At 52.6% G+C, this 18,995-nt stretch overlaps 2 protein-coding genes across 4 annotated transcripts; one reads left to right on the top strand and one right to left on the bottom strand.

Annotated features, from left to right (window-relative positions):
* The first annotated feature begins 56 nt into the window (after positions 1-56).
* Positions 57-8,483, top strand: ANGPTL6 (angiopoietin like 6). 3 transcript variants are annotated; one of them, XM_072947650.1, is made up of 7 exons: positions 57-186; positions 3,995-4,069; positions 5,000-5,582; positions 6,285-6,462; positions 7,015-7,202; positions 7,281-7,551; positions 8,040-8,483. In XM_072947650.1, the coding sequence occupies exons 3-7, from the start codon at positions 5,007-5,009 to the stop codon at positions 8,228-8,230; spliced, it is 1,404 nt and encodes a 467-aa protein (XP_072803751.1). In that variant the 5' UTR covers positions 57-186; positions 3,995-4,069; positions 5,000-5,006; the 3' UTR covers positions 8,231-8,483. The 3 variants fall into 3 exon arrangements, with proteins under 3 accessions (XP_072803751.1, XP_006206325.2, XP_031545445.1); XM_006206263.4 differs by lacking the exon at positions 57-186 and adding an exon at positions 743-1,197; XM_031689585.2 differs by lacking the exons at positions 57-186; positions 3,995-4,069 and having other exon boundaries at positions 4,872-5,582.
* On the bottom strand, positions 8,446-13,026 carry SHFL (shiftless antiviral inhibitor of ribosomal frameshifting). Its single transcript, XM_006206264.4, has 8 exons — positions 12,700-13,026; positions 12,118-12,241; positions 11,875-11,924; positions 10,460-10,498; positions 10,167-10,316; positions 9,600-9,703; positions 9,328-9,482; positions 8,446-8,739 (listed from the first exon to the last, which is right to left on the bottom strand). The coding sequence occupies exons 1-8, from the start codon at positions 12,718-12,720 to the stop codon at positions 8,519-8,521; spliced, it is 864 nt and encodes a 287-aa protein (XP_006206326.1). The 5' UTR covers positions 12,721-13,026; the 3' UTR covers positions 8,446-8,518.
* Between the last annotated feature and the right edge of the window lie 5,969 nt (positions 13,027-18,995).

The following is an 18,995-nucleotide window of genomic DNA, read 5'->3' as shown; positions in this document are numbered from 1 at the left end:
CATCACCAGAGGGGTTGCTATGGAGACACCTAGTGCCTGTTTCTACAGAAACCGGGGCGGAGCCGCGCCACATGGGGAGAGTCGGAGAATTGGATCGCGTGTTCGAATCCCGCCTCGGCCATTTCCACCAGCTGTGGGATTTTAAGAGCCACTTTCTCCACTCCGAGGCTCCTAAAGTATCCTAAAGTGAGAATGATAATCATTTCCTCCTTGACCCGCGAATTAAGAGAGATGATGTATGCACAATACTTGGCACATTGGCACCAGGCACTTGGGGGCCTGAGAAGGGAGTAGCTCCTTGGCAGTTATTCATTTGGGCCCCCAGCTCCTGAGGACCAGCTGTCCTCCGCGGCAGCCCTGTCTGCCGACGAGCTGAGAGATGGAAACTCCACATCACCTTCTGGAAATTCAGGGCAAGGCGGGTGCTTCGTGAATAATTTACCCCCTTCCAGTTTCCACTCAAAGCCCCAGCCTTGGCCTCAGGCCTCTGGCTTCTTCCCCAGAACCTTGGGGTGAGGGGAAGGGATCCCCCCCCAACATCTCTCTCCCTGTCTCATCTGTTTCCTCCCCCATCTGTCTCCTCTCCCCTATTTGCCGCCCCTCCCCAGCTGTCTCCCCTCCCACATTTGCTTCCCCCTCAATTGATCTCCCCCCAATTTGCCTCTCCTCTCCCATCAGTCTCCCCCCTCTTCTTCCCGTTTTTGTCTCCCCCTCCCCATCGTTGTCTTCTATCTGCCTCTTTTTCCCCAGCTTTGTCTCAGCCATCAGTTGTCTCCTTCGTAAGTTTCCATCTTTCTCCTTGCTCTGTTCCTATCCCATTTCTCTCTCCCCATCTCCGCCACGTCTCTCCTTCTCTGTCTCTCGGACTCTCTCTCCCTTCGGTCAGCCTGTCTCCTTGACTTAGGAGGTTTCTTCTCCCTCTGCTGCCAATGCGGGAAGCTGGGGGGGGCTATGAGTAGGGGGCCAAGGGGCCCAGTGTTGGGGGCCCCAGACCAGGCCCGGAGCCCAGCCTGGCAGCCTGTCTCGGATCTGGGACGACCATTTCCTCTTTCAGCCCGGGAGGCCACTCGGGTTACGTATGAGTTCAGGACATTAGGAACTGGGAGAAGGAGACTGCTCCCTGAAAGTGTGTCTGCTGGTCCGGGAGGCCTTCCTACAAGTCGGAGACCCTACTCTGGTGGGGACTCTACGTGAGTTGTGAGTCACTTTGTACCTGTGAGATACGATTGCATGGCTATTTCCTTCCCTGCAGGACTTGACCTGCGTGAGGAGAGACCGTGTGTGGGAGATAATGGAAACTTGCACTGGGTGGCCGGCGGATGTCAGGGGCTTGCTGTGTAGCTGATTTGTGTCTCTGCGCTTGCCAGTGTGTGACCACGTGTACCTGGGTGTGGATGTGTCTGACGCACAGACAACACTCAACACACAGGATATTTTCCTTTAAGTCGTGGTATGCGTGTGGGTGACCACATTTTGAATACACAGTTGCTGCCCAAATTTGTGCTGTGTTTGCATTTGTGTCTTTATATGTGCCTGTGCCAGGCAAATCCACGGACACGCACACGCACACACACACATACACACAGAGTCCATCTGTCTTTGCTTTGTGTAGTGGTTTGCAAGTTTCATCGGGTATCTGTATGTGTCTTTGTGTTGCACTGTCACGTGTCCACAGGTCAGGTGTGTGTGACTGTTGTGGTTCACATGTGCAACTTCTGGAGCCATGTTTCTTGGGCTAATTCCAATTGTCGATCCTTTCTTTGGCTGTGTGACCACAGGCAAGTTCCTCACCCTCTCTGAGGCTCAGTTTTTCCTGCTGTAAAATGTGGCTACATACAGAAGGCAGCTCAGGTTGTGAGGGTTAAACAAGATACAAAATGGAGAGTTTAGAGTCAGGCCTGACGGGCAGCAGGTGCCTCTGATGTTTGCTATTGTTGTGTGTGTGTGTGTGTGTGTGTGTGTGTGTGTGTGTGTGTCTGGGATCCCCCCCGCCTCCCAGGGCCTCCAGCCTCCCACGCTCTCTGCTTCACTGTCGGGGGAACGTCCAGGGCACTGAACTGTGTTATCAGGCTCTGGTGGCCTGGGCAGGGGGGTCTGGCAATTCTGCCCCAGTTCTCATGTGGGAAATGCTAAATATTTACAGTGGGAGCTCCTGGGCTCAGCATCACAGCTCTAGTCCCGACTCTGGGTGGCCAGGGGTGGTTACCAAGACTCCTCCCTCCTGCTCTCCCCCTGGCTTCTCTTTCCCCACTTCAGAGGCCCCTACTGGACCCCCGGCTCCTCCTTGGACGCCTTGTCCTTGCTACGGGCCTTGCTGAACTCAGGGTCTTGGTCTCGAGAGGTGAGAGTGCAGGAGGGTGGGAGGGCAGGTAGAGGCTGAATCTGTTGGGAAACCTGGGTCTTGTTTTGGCTGGGGGGCTCCCCAGACCTCCTCCTCCTTATCCCAGGCTGAGATCCTGGAAGGCAGAGGATGTTTCCCAGGGGTTTGGTCCACCCCTGCTGTGGAGGGGCTGATGTCTTTGAAGAGGGGGAAGGAGAGGACCCTGCTCTGCCTTTGGGAGCTAGAGCTTGGTGTATGAATGTCGTAGTGAGTATACCTTTTTCCAGCTCAGAATCCCCCATGGCTCCCACATGACACAGAAGAAAACCCCAGATCCTCCTGGAGGACCACAAGGCCCTGAACACTTTGCTTCCATCACCTCCCTGTCCCCACCTCCTGTTCTTCCCCTCACTCATTCCCTTCCAGCCTCACAGGCCTCCGTGCTGTTCCATGGCATACCAAGTTAGTTCCTACCTCAAGGCCTTTGCATTCGCTGTTCCCTCTGCCTGAATGCTCTTCCCCTTCTCCCTCTTCCTTCAGGTCTTTGCTCAGGCGTCATCTTCTCAGTGAGGTCTGACTCCTGTTATTTACAATGCACCCCCAGCCCAGGTCCCAACCCTCTCACATACCCACCATCTGTCTTCCCAAGCAGGATGTCAGCTCCATGAGGGCAGGGATTTTGTCTGTGTTGGTTGCAGCTGGGTCCTCATTGCCTGGAACAGCTTTTGGCACCCAACGAAGGGGCTTAAGGAATGCCCGTTGAGTGTGTGAATGAGGCAATGTGTGTGATAGTGAAGCCAGCAAGACACATGTCTGTGTGGGTTTGGACATGGTGGGACATGGTACAGACAGGGCTAACATGGACATGTGGAATGTCTTCTGAATGTTGGCACATGCACTCAGGAGGGATGTGCTTCCCCATCTCGAGAGACTGCAAGTGTGTGAACCGCAGGAATGAAGATAATGGGGGCTGATGTGTGGACACTGCAAGGCTGGGGGGTAGGTGGCCACAAGTACACACTTTTGAATGAAGACACTTGTATGAGCTCAGCTGTAGGAGACAGGGAACACCTGGGTGGGGGTGCAGCCAACGCGGGGCATGTGGATGGTGGGGGGTGTGGAATGTGTGTATGGCATCAGGCTCTGTTTTAGGCACTGGGGACAGAGCAGTGAACAAAACCCAGACGTGGCCTCTGGGAGCTGATATTTTGGTGGAGGAATTCAGATCATAAATAATGGCAAATAAATGAGACCACTGCAGAGTGATAAATGCTTAAATGAAAAAGACGGCTCCTGATAGGGAGTGCTGGGGAGGGGCAACTAAATGGGGTCGTTAGGGAGGGCTTCTGAGAGGAGACAGCTCAGTGGATACCTGAACAAGCAGAGAGAGGGAGCCATGTTAAAATTTGGGGATAAATATTCCAGGCTGAGAAAACAGCAAGTGCAAAGGCCCTGAGGCTGCAAGGTGCCTTGTGTGTTTGAGGAACAAGGAGGGGGCCACAGTGCCTAGAGCAAGGAGGGTGAGTGGGAGGAGGTGAGGGCGGGGAGGGGACTGGGCAGAGCTAGCAGGGCCTTGTGGGCTACAGGGAGGACTTAGGCTTTTCCTCTCAGCGAGGTGGAAGCCTCAGAGGTCCTGAGCAGAGAAGGGACGTGACCTGACTTGCATGTTCACAGGCGTCCTCTGGCCGTCGTGGGAGAAACAGAACAGAAGTTGAAGACCGAAGACTGGTGACCTGGGAGGCAGCTGCTGTAAGGAAATCCAGATGGTGTCTTGAGCTGGGATCCTGGGACTAGGCGAGCATGGGGGGAATTGGAGGAATTCAGGATCTAAACACAAGAGCTGACAGGGCTGGCTGATGGGTTGGATCTGCCGTGAATAAAGAGGATACATAGATGACTCAGGGGTTTTGGTTTGAGGACATGGGAGATGGGGTACCCACTACTAGATTCAGTTAGTGAGACTTTTTTCTGATCCCCCTCCCGCTCATTTTCCCATGGCTTCTGCTTCAGCCTCCTTGAGGTTCCTTTAATACGTCAAGCCTGATCCAACCTCAGGGCCTTTGCATTTTCTGTTCCCCCTGCTAGGGACCTCTTTTCTCTCAGACACCCCCGTAGTTTCCTCCCTCACCTCCTTCAGGTCTTTGTTCCAAACTGTCACCTCCTTCAGTTCCTTGTTCCAAACTGTCACCTCCTTCAGTTCCTCCCTTCTCTCCAAATGCCCTTGCACATAACCCTAAATCTCTTTTACTGTTATCTTTTGCATGTACGGCCATCTAATACATTCTATTAATTCTAACTCTATTTTGTCGCTTGCTCATCAGGACCAGGATTTTTGTGTTTTGTTCCCAACTGTATTCCCTGTGCTAGAACTGAGGCCAGCATACAGTAAGCACTCAATGAATGCTTGCTGAATGAATGCACGAGACATACTGTCTGGCAGGGCGCGTGGACATACTGTCCAGCAGTGGCGAGGCCAGGGCTGGATCCTATTGGGGTATCTCCAGCCTTAGGGTAGAGAAAGGGATGGAGGCGGCCGTGTGTGGACAGACCAAGATTCACGCAAGTGCACACATGCGCATTCCCAAGTGGGAGCAGATGGGTTTGGCCCGGCCTGAGGGTCGCGGGTCGAGCCTGGGTTCCCGGGGCCCCCGCTCCTTCTCGCTCATCCTCTGTCTGCAGGTCCGCCATGTGGGCGCCCAGGCTGCGCACGCTGCAGCTGCTGCTCCTGCTGGGCGCGTCGTGGGCGCGCACGGCCGCCCCGCGCTGCACCTACACCTTCGTGCTGCCCTCGCAGAAGTTCACGGGCGCCGTGTGCTGGAGCGGGCCGGCGGCCGCGCGCCCGGCGCCGGAAGCCGCCAACGCCAGCGAAGTGGCGGCGCTGCGCGTGCGCGTGAGCCGCCACGAGGAACTGCTGCGCGAACTTCAGAGGCTGGCGACGGCCGATGGCGCCGTGGCCGGCGAGGTGCGCGCGCTGCGCAAGGAAAGCCGCGGCTTGAGCGCGCGCCTGGGCCAGCTGCGCGCGCAGCTGCAGCACGAGGCGGGCCCGGGGGCGGGGCCCGGCCCGGGGGCGGAGCCCGCCGCTGCGCTGGCGCTGCTTGGGGAGCGCGTGCTTAACGCGTCCGCCGAGGCGCAGCGCGCCGCCGCTCGCTTTCACCAGCTGGACGTCAAGTTCCGCGAGCTGGCGCAACTTGTCAGCCAGCAGAGTGGCCTCATCGCCCGCCTGGAGCGCCTGTGCCCGGGGGGTGCGGGCGGGCAGCAGCAGGTAACTGCGAAACTACTCCCCTCTCCAAACCATAGTCATTTCTTGTAAGCATCGTCTGTAAGATAGGCCTCCTGAAATCCCACGATCTCTTACCTGTAGTTCCAGAATACAAAAAAACTCCAAAAAAACGAATCCCTACTTCTCCCCCATAACTCATTTGGGTCAAAACGCGACTGGTGGCTACTTAAAGTCTTTACTCGTCCACCTAATATATGAGATACTCATAGGATCCTGTAATCAAGCATATTACTCTGTGGTCAAAGATCAAAGACCGTAGGGGATGTTACGTAATATACATGTAGCCCCTGTTGTTACTATTTCTAACTCCTGCCATATTATTCTGAATTCTAGAGTTACGTCTGGCCTTTGATTTTAATAAGAGATTGTTTCTCTGTGATGGTAGCTACCTTACAGGGCTGTTGGGAGGATTGAGAAAGTTAATACTAAATGTTGGAGGTACTCATATCATTATCTCTACTCTACAGAAAAGTTCGGAGGCACAGATCCATTAAGCTATGAACCCCAGAGCAGGAGTAAGCCCAGCTCTGTTTCTTCTTGACAGCTGGAATTATGCTTATGGGGAGGATCTATCCATGCCCCTGACTCATCTCCTTCCCGTCTGGGTGCTGGGAGATATAGGAGCCCAGAGCCTCTTGGGCTGATGGTTAGTGCAGTCACATCCAACTCTCTTGGTTACTCCAGGTCTTGCCACCACCCCTGGTGCCTGTGGTTCCAGTCAGTCTGGTGGGTGGTACCAGTGATACCAGCCGGAGGCTAAACCCAGCCCCAGAGCCCCAGAGAGACCAGACCCTGAGACAGCAGGGGCCCTTGGCCTCTCCCATGCCCTCAGGGCACCCTGCTGTCCCTACCAAGCCAGCGGGTAAGACAAGGGCTGGGCTGTTGTGGATGTGAGGAGCCAGGAGATTCCCAGTGCAGCATGAATAAAGGGAAATACAAGTCAGGACTTTAATGTCAGATTTCTCTCAGGATGAGGAGACTGGAGGAAATGATGCTTTTATTCTGATGATGGAACAGGGAGATATGGCTCTTATTCTAATAAAGACCGAAATTCTTATTATGGTGTGAAAACAGGAGGGTTAGTCTTATTTTGATGAAGGGATAGGGAATTTAGGACTGCTACTTTGGTGAGAATTTGAGGGGGTTCAGAGTGTCGTGTTCAGGGCCTCTATTCTGGTGAGGAGACCACAGAACGGAGATTTAAGAATCCCAGTCTCCACATTTGCTTTAGTGAGAAAAGAGTGACAGAGTCTTATTTAGGGAAGTAAATGGGTGTTGTGGCTCTTATTTTGGTGAGGGAATGGAAGAGGCAGGACTGCTCTTCTGGTGAGGGGACCAGCGAGAATCAGGACTCTTATTCCATAAGGGGTTGATTGGTTCAGGCTGTGCCTCTCCCATATCCCTGTTCCCACAGGCCCATGGCGGGATTGTGCAGAGGCTCGCCAGGCAGGCCATGGACAGAGCGGAGTATATGAGCTGCAACTGGGCAGGCATATGGTGTCAGCATGGTGCGAGCAACAGCTGGAGGGTGGAGGCTGGACTGTGATCCAGAGGCGGCAGGATGGCTCCGTTAACTTCTTCACTACCTGGCAACACTACAAGGTGGGCACAGGTGGGTGGGGCAGGACTGGGCAGGGGAGGGGACCTGCTCCCAACTTTCTGACTTTCCTGCCCTGCCAGGTGGGCTTTGGGCAGCCTGACGGGGAATACTGGCTGGGCCTTGAACCTGTGCATCAGCTGACTAGCCGTGGGGACCATGAGCTACTGGTGCTACTTGAGGACTGGGGAGGCCGTGGGGCACGTGCCCACTATGATGGTTTCTCCCTGGAGCCTGAAAGTGACCACTACCGCCTACGGCTTGGCCAGTACCATGGAGATGCTGGAGACTCTCTTTCCTGGCACAATGACAAGCCTTTCAGCACCGTGGATAGGGACCGAGACTCCTATTCTGGTAAGGAGCTCTTAATTCTGGTGGGGTAGGGGGATAGGGAGCTCCTGGTGAGGGAATGAAATGGGGTGGGATAAGACTTCCCTCTGGTAGGGATCAGGGTGAGCAAGAGAACAGAGGACAGGACTCTTATTCTGGTGAGGGGATGGGAAGTTCTGATTCCTTGTCTGATAAGGCAGTAAAAGAGTTAGGACTTCTGCCTTGGTGAAAGGTGGCAGGGTGGGTGGGTGGGAGCTGAGAGCTAGGACTTGTATTCTAGAAAGGAAGTGGAGTATGTTGTTTTTGCTGATAAAGGAATGAGAGGTAAAGCTCCTACTCTGCAGAAAGGGTAGGGAAAATGTGACTTGTACTTTGGTAAGGGGATAAGGAAGGAATTAAGGTTATTACTCTGAAGAAGAAAGTGAGGAATGCCTGGCAAAAGCCTTATAATAGTGAGGTGCTTGTAGAGGCTTTTATTCTGGTGAGAAGACATGAACTCTTTCTCTCTTCAGGTAACTGTGCCCTGTACCAGCGGGGAGGCTGGTGGTACCATGCCTGTGCCCACTCCAACCTAAATGGTGTGTGGCATCGTGGTGGCCACTACCGTAGCCGCTACCAGGATGGCGTCTACTGGGCCGAGTTTCGTGGTGGGGCTTACTCGCTCAAGAAGGCTGCCATGCTGATCCGGCCCCTGAAGCTGTGACTGTCTGTCCATTTGTCCCCCAGGTCCCAGGGGATGTTTGTCAGCAAGAGCCAAAGTTGTCCTGGCCACATCTCCTTCGTAGCTTAGTGAGGACCATGTCCCACAGACCTCTTCCTGTTGTAGATCTGTTCCCCAGGGCCCTGAAAACAGGACCCAGGAATCCCCCTGCCAATATCTCAGACCCCGATGGCTCCTCAAGGGTACTTAGATCTTGGTTTGAGCTCATATTTTATAACAACACAAAATATCCACAGACCGTGTCTGGTTTGCATCTGCACCTGGCTGGGGTCACTCCCCATGCCCGCCCTCCTCCTCCTCTTCCTCCTCCTCCTCCTTCAGGTCCTCCAGAATGAGGTTGTCCAGGTCTTCCACGAGGCCCCCCTGGCTCAAGCAGGTGGCCACAGTGGAGCCACTGCTGATGTGGGGGTTGCTGGGGTGCAGGACTTTGGGCAGGTGGTTCTGCTTCCGGCTCTTGGGGTGTGCACAGGACGTCCCAGGCACGTGGGGCTCTGGGGAGGGAGAGGGTCTGAGGTCTTGGGGCTTGATGCTACATGAGCCTCTGGGGGCAAGGAAGCTGAGAACATGGGGAGCTCTGGGGAGGGGAGGGGCTGAGGCCACAGGCTATGTGGCCAGAGCTATAGGAAATTCAGAGGTGAAAGTCACAGGTGTTGAAGCCACAGGAGACCCGGGACATGGACATCACCTGAGATTATAGAAGACAAAAAAGGAACCAAGAACACAGACCACAGGGGCAGAGGCCACAGGACACTGGGGTGTGGGCCACCGGAGTGAAAGCACAGGGCCTTACGGGCAAGACCACGGAAAGTGGCTGATGCTGTGGGAGGTGGGTGTTAAGGAGGGGTCAGGGTCCTGAGTGACCTGGAGGTAAGGAGACTGGAGAGCCACGGAAGACGTGGAAGGAGGGACCAATGTGGTGGGAGATAAAAGGGTCTCCGGAACTGAGGCCTTAGGAGGTGTGTGGAAGGGGCAGGCAGAGACCTTGGTCCTTAAAGCCCCAGACGTGGACATCTGAGGAGTCAAGGCCAAGTAGACTGCCCAGGGTCGGGGGAGGCCATGGGGACGCGACAGGTCCTCACCTCGCCGATTGTAGCAGTCCTCAGCCGAGCAGGAGTGGGTGTGGGTGCTGCGGCGATCCATGTCCCGGTCCCAGCGCGGAGGGAGGATCCGTGTCGGATATACGGGGAAGCCGCACCCGTAGCAGGGGGACGGGGACCCCATCTGTGCCCAGCCCCTGGGAGTGGGCAGGGCCGTGAGGGTCCAAAGTCCAGTGGGGCCGGAGTGGGGCCAGGGCAGGGAAAGGCAGGGCTGGGGTGGGGCAGGGCCAACAGGGGCTGGTCAGCACCCTCACCGGAAGTTGTGCCGACATTTCGGGCAGTGGAACTCAGCCACACCCCACATCTTGTCACATGGCACAGGCTCGTAGCGTTTCCGGCATTTCCTGCATCGCGACACCTTGGGGTGTGGAGAGGGAGCGGGATGGCTGTCAGAGGTGAGCACTAATAGCTTGTTGGCCACCGTGAGAAGATTTGCACTTCATAAATTGGCAAACACTATATATCTGGGATCACCCCTGCTGCACAAGAGCTTGTTACTAAACATTTGCCAGAAGCACACCACTGGTTAGGGGTTTGGAAGTCAGATTTGGGGATCAGGTTTGACTTCTGTGGTAGCCGTCAAGCTGTGTAGTCAGAGGTCAGGCTCTGGGGTAAGAGTTGAGCTGCTCAAGTTCATGTTTAGAAGTTCAGCTCACCGGGTCAGGGTTGGGGGTGGTCTGAGATCAAGGTTGAGCTCTGAGGTTGGAGGCCAGGGGCTGGGCTCTTGGAGGCTGATGTTCTTAGGTCAAAGGTTCAGAACCTGAGGATGGGGGTTGGGAGTGGCGTGGGAACAGAATCAAGGTCAGGGGTTGGGTTATCACCTCCTTCCGCTGGGGCACTCGGCGCCACCAGACATGGTCACAGGAGGAGCAGGCAAACTGCCGGTCCACAGCAGGGATGAGGTCTTCCTGGGCACGTTGGAACATGCGTAGATTGGCTTCCGTCAGTGGCAGCAGAGAGGTTGCCACCGCCTGCAGAATGGGGTAGGTGGGGACAAATCTTGGTCAGCCCTTCCCTCCCCTTCCTGCCCCTACAATGTATTTCCTCCTCACATACGGACATCCCCACGGATGTCCTCCCTGCTCCACCTCCATATCTCACACCCTGGACTCACCTGAATGTCCCGGTCTTGCTTCATGTCCTCCGGAGGGTCCTGGGTGGAGACACCAGGGGCAGAAACTGGGGATGTGGCTCATGCCGCTTTCCTGGGGGTGGGGCTTCTGGCCAGGGATGCAGGGTTCTGGCCACACGTGAAAGTAGAGTGTCCCTAACTCAGGAGGAGCTGATTGAGCACTATCCACTTAGTATGGACAGGATGTGTGGGCTCAGCTGTCCTTATAGTTACCCTGAGAGGTGGGCACAACTTCTTATCCCCATTGCTCAAATGGGGAAACTGAGGCCCAGAGCTGGGAGAGGGCTTGACTGAGATCACCCTGAGTGAGCGTGGTGGAGCAGGCTTGGACCCCATGCTCCCTTCCTGCTGGCAAATGCTGCACACTTGTTGACGCTGGGACAGGTCACCTCTTGGAGCCATGCTGCTTTAAGCTAAGTGATTAGGCTCTGGATTCAGATAAATACAGGTTGGAACCCTGGCTCCATCACTTCCAGCTGTGGGGGCATGGTCAAGCCACTCCCCCTGGGTCCCTAATCTCAGAGCCCAGGCTCTGCTTGTAGGTGGCCTGGGTTCAAATCCCAGCTACCACCTCTGTTCTGCATGAACCTGGTCAAATGACTTCATCACCCTGTGTCTCAGTTTCTTTGTCTGCAAACGGACATGATAAATAATAGGACCTGTCTCATGGGGCCACTGTGGAAATGAATTTAGTCAACAGGTAAAATTCCTGGAGTCCTGCCACAGGGGAAGTGCTCAATCAATGATGCTTTTTGCTATTTTTTTTAATCATACTTATATGTATAAATATAAATATATAAATGTTAAGAGTATAAGACATACTTTATTATATGCTTTCACAACACTATGCTGGGTCTTTCAGAAATCCAGTGCACCAGCCACCAAAACCATCTAAGGGGCAAAGTGGCTGTGTTGTACCTATGCCACAAAGCCTTTCATTCATTCATTCATTCACATGGGCTCCCCTCCCCAACCTTGGGCTCATCCTAGCCTATCTGCAGGTTCCCTCACTGATGCCACCCTTATTTCCAGGAAGATCCTTTCCAACTCCATCCCTCCCCAGGGATCACTCCTTCCTAGTCTTGAAGAACTTGGTGCTGCCTCCTCCAAGAAGCCTTCCCTGACCTCTATGGCTCCTCTATAATGACATTAATCATGATTCATTTCATTGCCTAGTTTCATGTCTCTCTCCTCCATTGAATACAATCAGCACCTAATGAGCACCTGCTGTTTGCAGACTCCCTGGCAGGACACATGGCTGAGAGGTGAATAAATAAATGAGGCTGGACCATAAGATGTAGACTGACAGTGCACAGAAGGGGCTCATCATGGAGAAGCCTGACCCTTCTGTTCTCCCTCCCCTTACCACGTCCTTTGAGAGGAGGGGGGCAGTTTACCTGGGCATCCAGGTCATTACTCAGTTCCTGTCCATCTTTCTGCTTCACCCCTAGTGGGGAGAGTAAGTGTAAGTGAAGGGCCCTTGAAAGATCTTGTGGGAGCTGCAGGGCCCCCAGAGCCCTGATGCAGACCGCCCCCCAAAAAGATGATCTCATCGTCTCTTCCTACCCTCAGCGCAGACTACACCCCCTCCGCGCTCCCCGGAGGAACCCCCACCAGGCCCGGAACCCATGCCTGCTCACCGTACACGATGGAGCGCCCCACTCCCGTGTGGTCGCTGTCAAATTTCCTCATCAGAGTCCCCGCCTTCTTGGCGGATACCTTCCCATGAAACTTCTCCCGGAGGCGCCGAACGCTCTTTTCCAGCTGGGGTGGGGACAGGTGGTCTCCGACGGGGGAAGTAGTGGAGGGATTGCCCCTCCCCCATCCTTAGGCATCCTTTTTCCGGCCTGAACTTGACCCTCGGTTTTGGCCTCCGCTCCCCCCTCATCCCTCTACTGCATTTCCTGGAAAAAGCCAAAGTCCCTACAGGGCATTGGGGGAGGGAGCGGACTGAGGTGAGCGTCCCAGGCTAAGGAAGGAGGCCAGCCAGGTAACCCCTAGCCTCTGACCCTTGACCCAGCAACCCCGCTTTTCCTTGAGGAGGCCGCATTTCGCTCTGGGGGATGTGGCCGTCACTCTCCTTTCCGAAGGGGGTAGTGCCAGCCCGGGGGAAGGTCTGGGCTTCAGATGGAGTCCCCAGGAACTGCGAAGCCCCCTCCCCGTCCCTGGCTCCTCCCCCGCGTCTCTCGCGGGTCCCCGGCCCAGTTGTTGCCATCTCCTACCTCCACACCTTCCTGAGACATGGTGGCGGCGCGCAGGTCCCCGCGAGGGTCCGCACTGCGCGCTCGGAGACCCCCTACCTGGGCGCGCCCGTCGGTCCAGCAGCCGCGCAAGGCAGGGGGCGGGGCCTCTGGGCCGGCTCCGCCCTTCCTTTCCGGCCCTCCGTTTCGCTTTCGATTATTGGAAAGAGGGGGACGGGGCGCGCTGGCTCCGCCCCGGCTCCGCCTCTGCTCTTGCGCCCCAAACCCAGGCGGGCGCCCCGGGTCTGCACCCTGCGGCGGAGCGCGCGGACCTCGGGCGGGGGAGGCGGCGCGGCCTCTGCAGTCGGTCACATGTCCCCACGCTGCGCGGGGTCCGCGTCTTCACGTCCCTCGTGGGGGCGGGGCCGCATTGGAAGGCCGCCGCGAGTCTCCGCGCCCCCGCTAGCTCGCGCTCCCCCAGTTCATCGCTCTGCCTCCTCCCCTCCCCCCAGGAATCAGGCGCTAATTAGGACTTGAGCCCCTTCCTCGCTTTGGGTCCCTTTTCTGGCTACGTCCCCTCTCTGAACCTCAGTTTACTCCTCTGTAAGATGGGGATGATGGTAGTGGCTGTGTGTGTGTGTGTGTATTTGTGCGTGCGCGCCAGGATTCAAGACCCCTGGTAGAGCACTCAGTAGCCCCTGACTGAAGACACTCAACTAGTCACTGGGCCACCTACTATGTGCAAGATTTGAAGGGGCAGGCAGCTGGGGGGAAGGAGGAGGTGCTGGTTAAAAATACAGATTCCTGGTCCCTAGTAGTCTTGAAGAATCGGGCTGTCTAGGGGTTCCGGGGAATTTGCACTGTAAATAGGAAAGTTGAGAACCCAGAGGGTGGGCCAGGACAATTCTAACCCAGTAGGAGAGAGGGGCTGGAGGAACCCTGAGGCGGGGCTCTGGTCCAGCCTGGCGGCGGCAGAGATAACTTCTTGGAGGACTTCTGGAATTTTGAGGTCTCAGCCAGGTGAAAAATGGACTAGGGGAAGAAAGCAGCTAGCTGTGCAAAGACCCCAGAATCAAGAAAGTCCAGCGCTTAGGCCAAGGGGTCTCAACCTCAACACTACTGGCAATTCGGGCTGGATGGTTCTGTGTGGTGAGGGCCTGCCCTGTGTTGTAGGGTTGAGCAGCAGCCCTGGCCTCAACCCATTAGATGCCAGTGGCACCCTTGCCCCAGTGGTGACAACTGAAAATGTCTTCAGATAGTGCCAGATGTCCTCTGGGGGACAAAATTGTGTTAGGATAAATGACTCTGAAAATTAGTTTTGAATGTGCACCTCTGTCAGTAAAAATGTTGAAGCTCCACCCCCAGATGGATATTTGTTGATAAATTATATACACATACAGTCATACCAGTAGATTCTGTAGATCATCTTATGGTACTGTATTTACTACAGAAAGATACTCCTTAGCAAACTAAAGGGGAATAAAAATATACACGTTCCAATGTTTTCTACTTGAACCCCAAAGTTTGTTTGTGGGGTCTATGCACCCCTCTATGAGCAAATGTGAACAGTTCATGGTTCTTCGCAGCTGAGAGGTGGGATTTCAGGCAGGGATGGGGGCCTGCAGGCTGCACAGAGGACCTGTGATTTTATCCTGAGGGAGGTGAGGGGTTGTGGAGAAGCTCTCCCGTTATAGTTGCCAATGACTACTTACCCGATGGAGGGGAGGTCACAGCTATGTCCCATCCCTTGGTCAGGGTGGGCAAAGAGCTGGCAGGAGACAGGTGGGAGTCTCATCTTGCCCTGACACAAATCAGGTCTGCTAGATTCTCATCGTCCTGGCCACCATAGAGCTTACTCTGCCAGGCACTTTTCCAGGCACTGTGCACACAGCATCGAATAAAAGAAAGATCCCAGCCCTCATAGAGCTACTAGCATTCTCATGGGGGGAGGGGGGAAGACAGACAAGAAACAAGTATGGAATAGGATAGGAGATAATAAGAACCAGGATGAAAAATGAACTGAGGCAAAGGGATGGGTAAAGGGAGTCTAGGGAAAGCTACAGGAAGTAACACTGGAGGGGAGACCTGAAGGATATGGGGGAAGAGTTCCAGGTAGACGTGGGAGCATCGAACTGTTGTTACCAGGTATAGTAGTTCTCTGTTGCTGCATAACAAATTATCCCAAAACTCAGTGACTTAAAACATTATTAGTATTTCATATAGTTTTTGAGGGTCAGGAATCTGGGAATGGCTTTGCTGGTCTTTCTGGCTCAGGGTCTCTATAAGGTTGTAGTCAAACTGTTGACTGGGGCTGCAGTCATCTGAAAGTATGACTGGGGCTGGATGAGCTTGTTCCAAGGTGGCTCACTCACATGGCTGACAGGTGGGTGCTGGCTGTTGGCAGGATGCCCCATTTCCTCCCTACTTGGGCTGCTTGAGCTTGATACTCCCAACTTGGCAGCTGGCCTCCCCAGAGCAAATGAGCCAAGAGAAGGAAAGCCAGGTGGAAGCTGTATCTTTTCATTACCTAGCCTTGAAAGTCACACAGCATCATCACTTCTGTTGCCACAACCTGTATATTAAAATCGAGTCACTAGATCCAGCCCCTTGTGTTTAGGGAGCAGGAAATAAAGGCTTTGCCCTCTCTCCCCTCCTACCCTCTAATCTCCTGCTGGAGCCTCTCACTGGCTGCAATAGAAGGCAAAGAAACTAAGGGAGCCGGTCATGCGATCAGCTTCTCAGGGCACAGATTGGGGAGGCAGGGCAGGGGGAAGAGGGGAGAAGTGTGAGGGTTAATCCGGAAGGACAAACCAGGATACAGCCTGAGTATTGAATTTTGGCATTTGTAGATAAACAGAAAAGCAAACATTCCCAGCGATCACATGGGGGTGCTACTTACCCACCAACAGTTCTGTTGGAGCTGTGTAGCCATCTTGGTCTGGCCAGATGTGGCTGTGGTGTGAGCATGACTGCATTTTATCCTTTGTCTTTATAAAACGGTGTGGAAAGGAGAAAATAGATGTACTGATAACAGCGATAAAAAGTGTAGCCTTTGACATTTTAGTATAATTGAGTCAAAGATGGAGCCTATTTGATCCATCCATTCATTAATTTGAGGGTCAGGTGCCTCCGGTGGGGCAGGCATGATGCTGGGCACTATTTCTGCCTTTCCAGAGTCATGGTCTTAATGGGAAAGAGAACGGTGAAGCAATGGTATTACAAGTAGTTATTTAGTTATTTTTATGGTATACAGAAAAAAGAAAAAAAAAGACCCGAGAGATCCATGAGAAAGGATAATACATGGGAACCTGACCTGGGTAGGGTGGTCATGGAGGAGGTGCCTCTTGAATTTAAATCTTAACTCTTTCTGAAATACAGTGTCAAATGTTTTAAACTATGTATCTCATTTGATCACCAAGGGGGTAATATTATTACAAAAGGGAAAACAGGTTCAAGAATCTGCTCCAGGTGGCCTCTTAGAAGGGTGAATAGGAACTACCTAGGTGAAGAGGCACAAGGCAGAGGGAGCAGCATATGCAAAGGCCCTGAGGTGGAAATGGGCTTGGTCTATCGCAGGAAGCTAAAGGCCACTGTGGTTGGAGCTTAGAGAGCAGCGGGGAAAGTGGAGGGAGGGGACGTTCATGCCCAAATCACCAAACCTTCTGTTGGATGCTTTGAGGCTTACGCTGGGTGACTGTCTCTGTAATTGTGGAGGAAATAGACACAACTGGAGCAGGTGTATGCTTTTCGCAGGGTCAGTTTTCCCCTCAGTTTAAACAAGTGAAATTTGGAAATGCCCAGAATTAGAAGTGTTGGGAAACGGGAAATCTCCGAACTGTTGGCTGGAAAGGACGTCCCTTGGTAGAACCTTTGGAGAGGGCGACTTGGCAAAAGCTACTAAAGCATTGTGTGCTGTTTTAATTGTTTCTTTCAACCTCTGTATCCTGACGCTTTGACAGCTGGGGCCTCGTGGATCCTCCCTGGGCCGCATTTGTGTGCATTCTTCACGCGGATCTCCACACCACCTTTGCTTTCCACGTTGCATGTTTCTCTAACAATTGAATTCTTTTTGCAACAGGAATTCATCACTTTTGTGATCAGAACCAACCCCCCCAAACCCCACAAAAACCAAAGAACAACAACAAAAAACACACTAAGACAAATCCAATTACTTTTTAAAATAACATGTATGAAACATTGCAATTCTATCTTTGACAATGACGCCTAAGAGGTAAGAAGTAATTTAGGGTTTCATAATTTGTGTAGTCCTTAGTAAATGGAATGTCCTTTACAGCACTGAAATCCATTGTTCGAGTTTTGCGAAATCAGCTTCAAACACATTTCCAGGAATGCACTACGGGCAAGAGTTGGGTGGTTTGTTTGGAACTCTGTTCAAATGAATTCGGTGAGTGGTAAAGTCACAGTGGCTAGAAGAGCCCTAGTATATGCAGAGCCAGCTGGGTGCCAGGCTCTCTGTGGGGTGTCCTCCAGGCTTTAGGCTATCAAGTCATCCTTCAGCCTTCTGGCTTAGGTGCCACTTTCCCCTCTTCAGATGAAGAATCTGAATTTCAGAGGAATTAAGCAAATCATGCAGGACACCTGGCTTGTAAGTGGCATAGCCAGGACTTGAACCTAGGCCAGCTGACCACAATGTTCCTTCAAGTTGGAATTGAGGATGAGAGGTACAGAGGTCTAGGGGGCACATGTTGGAACCAGACAGTCTGAGTTTGAGTCCATTGCTAGCTCTTTGAGTAATTTCTTCACCTTTCTGGGCCTCAGTTTCCCCCTCTCTGAAATGGGAACAGAATGTGAGGGTTCCATGGGTTCATAAAGATGAACTATGTAGACCTGCACTGGCTGAAAGGGTAGCCCCTCGCCACATGTGGCATTTGAGCCCTCGAAATGTGACAGGTCCTAATCCAGATGCGCCATCAGTGTCAAGTGCACGCTGGAATCCGAAGGCTTATGTGAAATGACATATCATTGACTTTTTATACTGAATACTTGCTGAAATGATAATATTTTGGATAGATTGGGCTAAATAAAAATGATTATAATCAATTTCACTGGCTTCATTTTTGCCTTTTTATCTTATTCATTGATTTTAATGGAGGCACTGGGGATTGAACCCAGGACCTTGTGCATGCTAAGCATGCACTGTACCACTGAGCTATCCCCTCTCCCCATGTTATGCCTTTTTAATGTGACAACTAGAAAAAGAAACTTTTTGTTTTTTGACATAGAGTTTAACTTCTTTAGCGGGGAGGTAACTAGGATTATTTCTTTATTTAAAAATGACATATTTAATTAAAGTTTTTGCAAAGGTAAAATATGAAACTTAAAATCGGTCTTAGTACATCAAAATACTAAGTTCTCTAACTGTATTCCAAGATGGCCTTTAAAACATGATATCTCGTATGTCACAGAAGAGCGGCCTTGATCTGCAATTGTACAGAATATTTATTTATTTTTAATGGAGGGACTGGGGAGTGAACCCAGGACCTTGTGCATGCTAAGCACATGTTCTACCACTGAGCTGGACCTTCTCCCTTAGAAACATTTAAATTACTTACGTGGCTTGAATTATATTCTTGTGGGATGGTGCTGATTGAGAGGATGCAAAAGAAACAGTAACCCTCCAAGGAGCATATAGCTGTTTTTGTTTATGTTGCTTTTCTTAAGATGGACTATAGGACAACAGTCCTGTGCTCCAGCCCTGGGCCCGGTGACTCCGTGTCTGCTCCTGGCAGCGGGAATATCCACAGTTAATCATTCATCCCACATTCCGGAAAGCTCGCGGGGAAAGTATCGGGAAAATGCATGAGGTACTGGGACCTGGGGTGGCCAGATGACTTCATCTCTTTGTATTTCACATACTGAAATTTCAAATTTGTGGATACTCGCCTCCCCACCAACTGCCGCCCCCCACCCCAGAACACTGGACCCTGTCTTTTTCTGATTGCAAAAGCAAAGTATGCTTATTCTTTAAAAAAAACTATTTAACATTAAAATGTTAATTTAGAAAGAAATCTTTGTATACATAGGAAAATAAAGCTTTAAGTTACAGTTTTGCCTGTGACCACTGGGGTGTCCAAAAACATGCAGGAAAGAGGACATAAGCTTTATAAGGAAGCCGTGGGCAGTTCCGGTTCCTGGGGAGGGGAGGGTTTGATGGGGGCATTACATTTTCTTTCCTATGTTTGCCTTTCGGGGAATCTTTTTGTTAGAATGTCTTCATGTGTCATTAAAATAATCATAATAAGGCATGGCAACTCCTCATTGCTCTGCCTCCAGGATAAGCCCCATTAAATCTGATGTATATTCTTCCAAGTTTTTTT

This window comes from Vicugna pacos, chromosome 22 (genome assembly GCF_048564905.1).
Source record: "Vicugna pacos chromosome 22, VicPac4, whole genome shotgun sequence".
NCBI lineage: Eukaryota > Metazoa > Chordata > Mammalia > Artiodactyla > Camelidae > Vicugna > Vicugna pacos.
The sequence above is the reverse complement of the archived record's forward strand: the minus strand, read 5'-3'. Positions and strand labels throughout refer to the sequence as shown.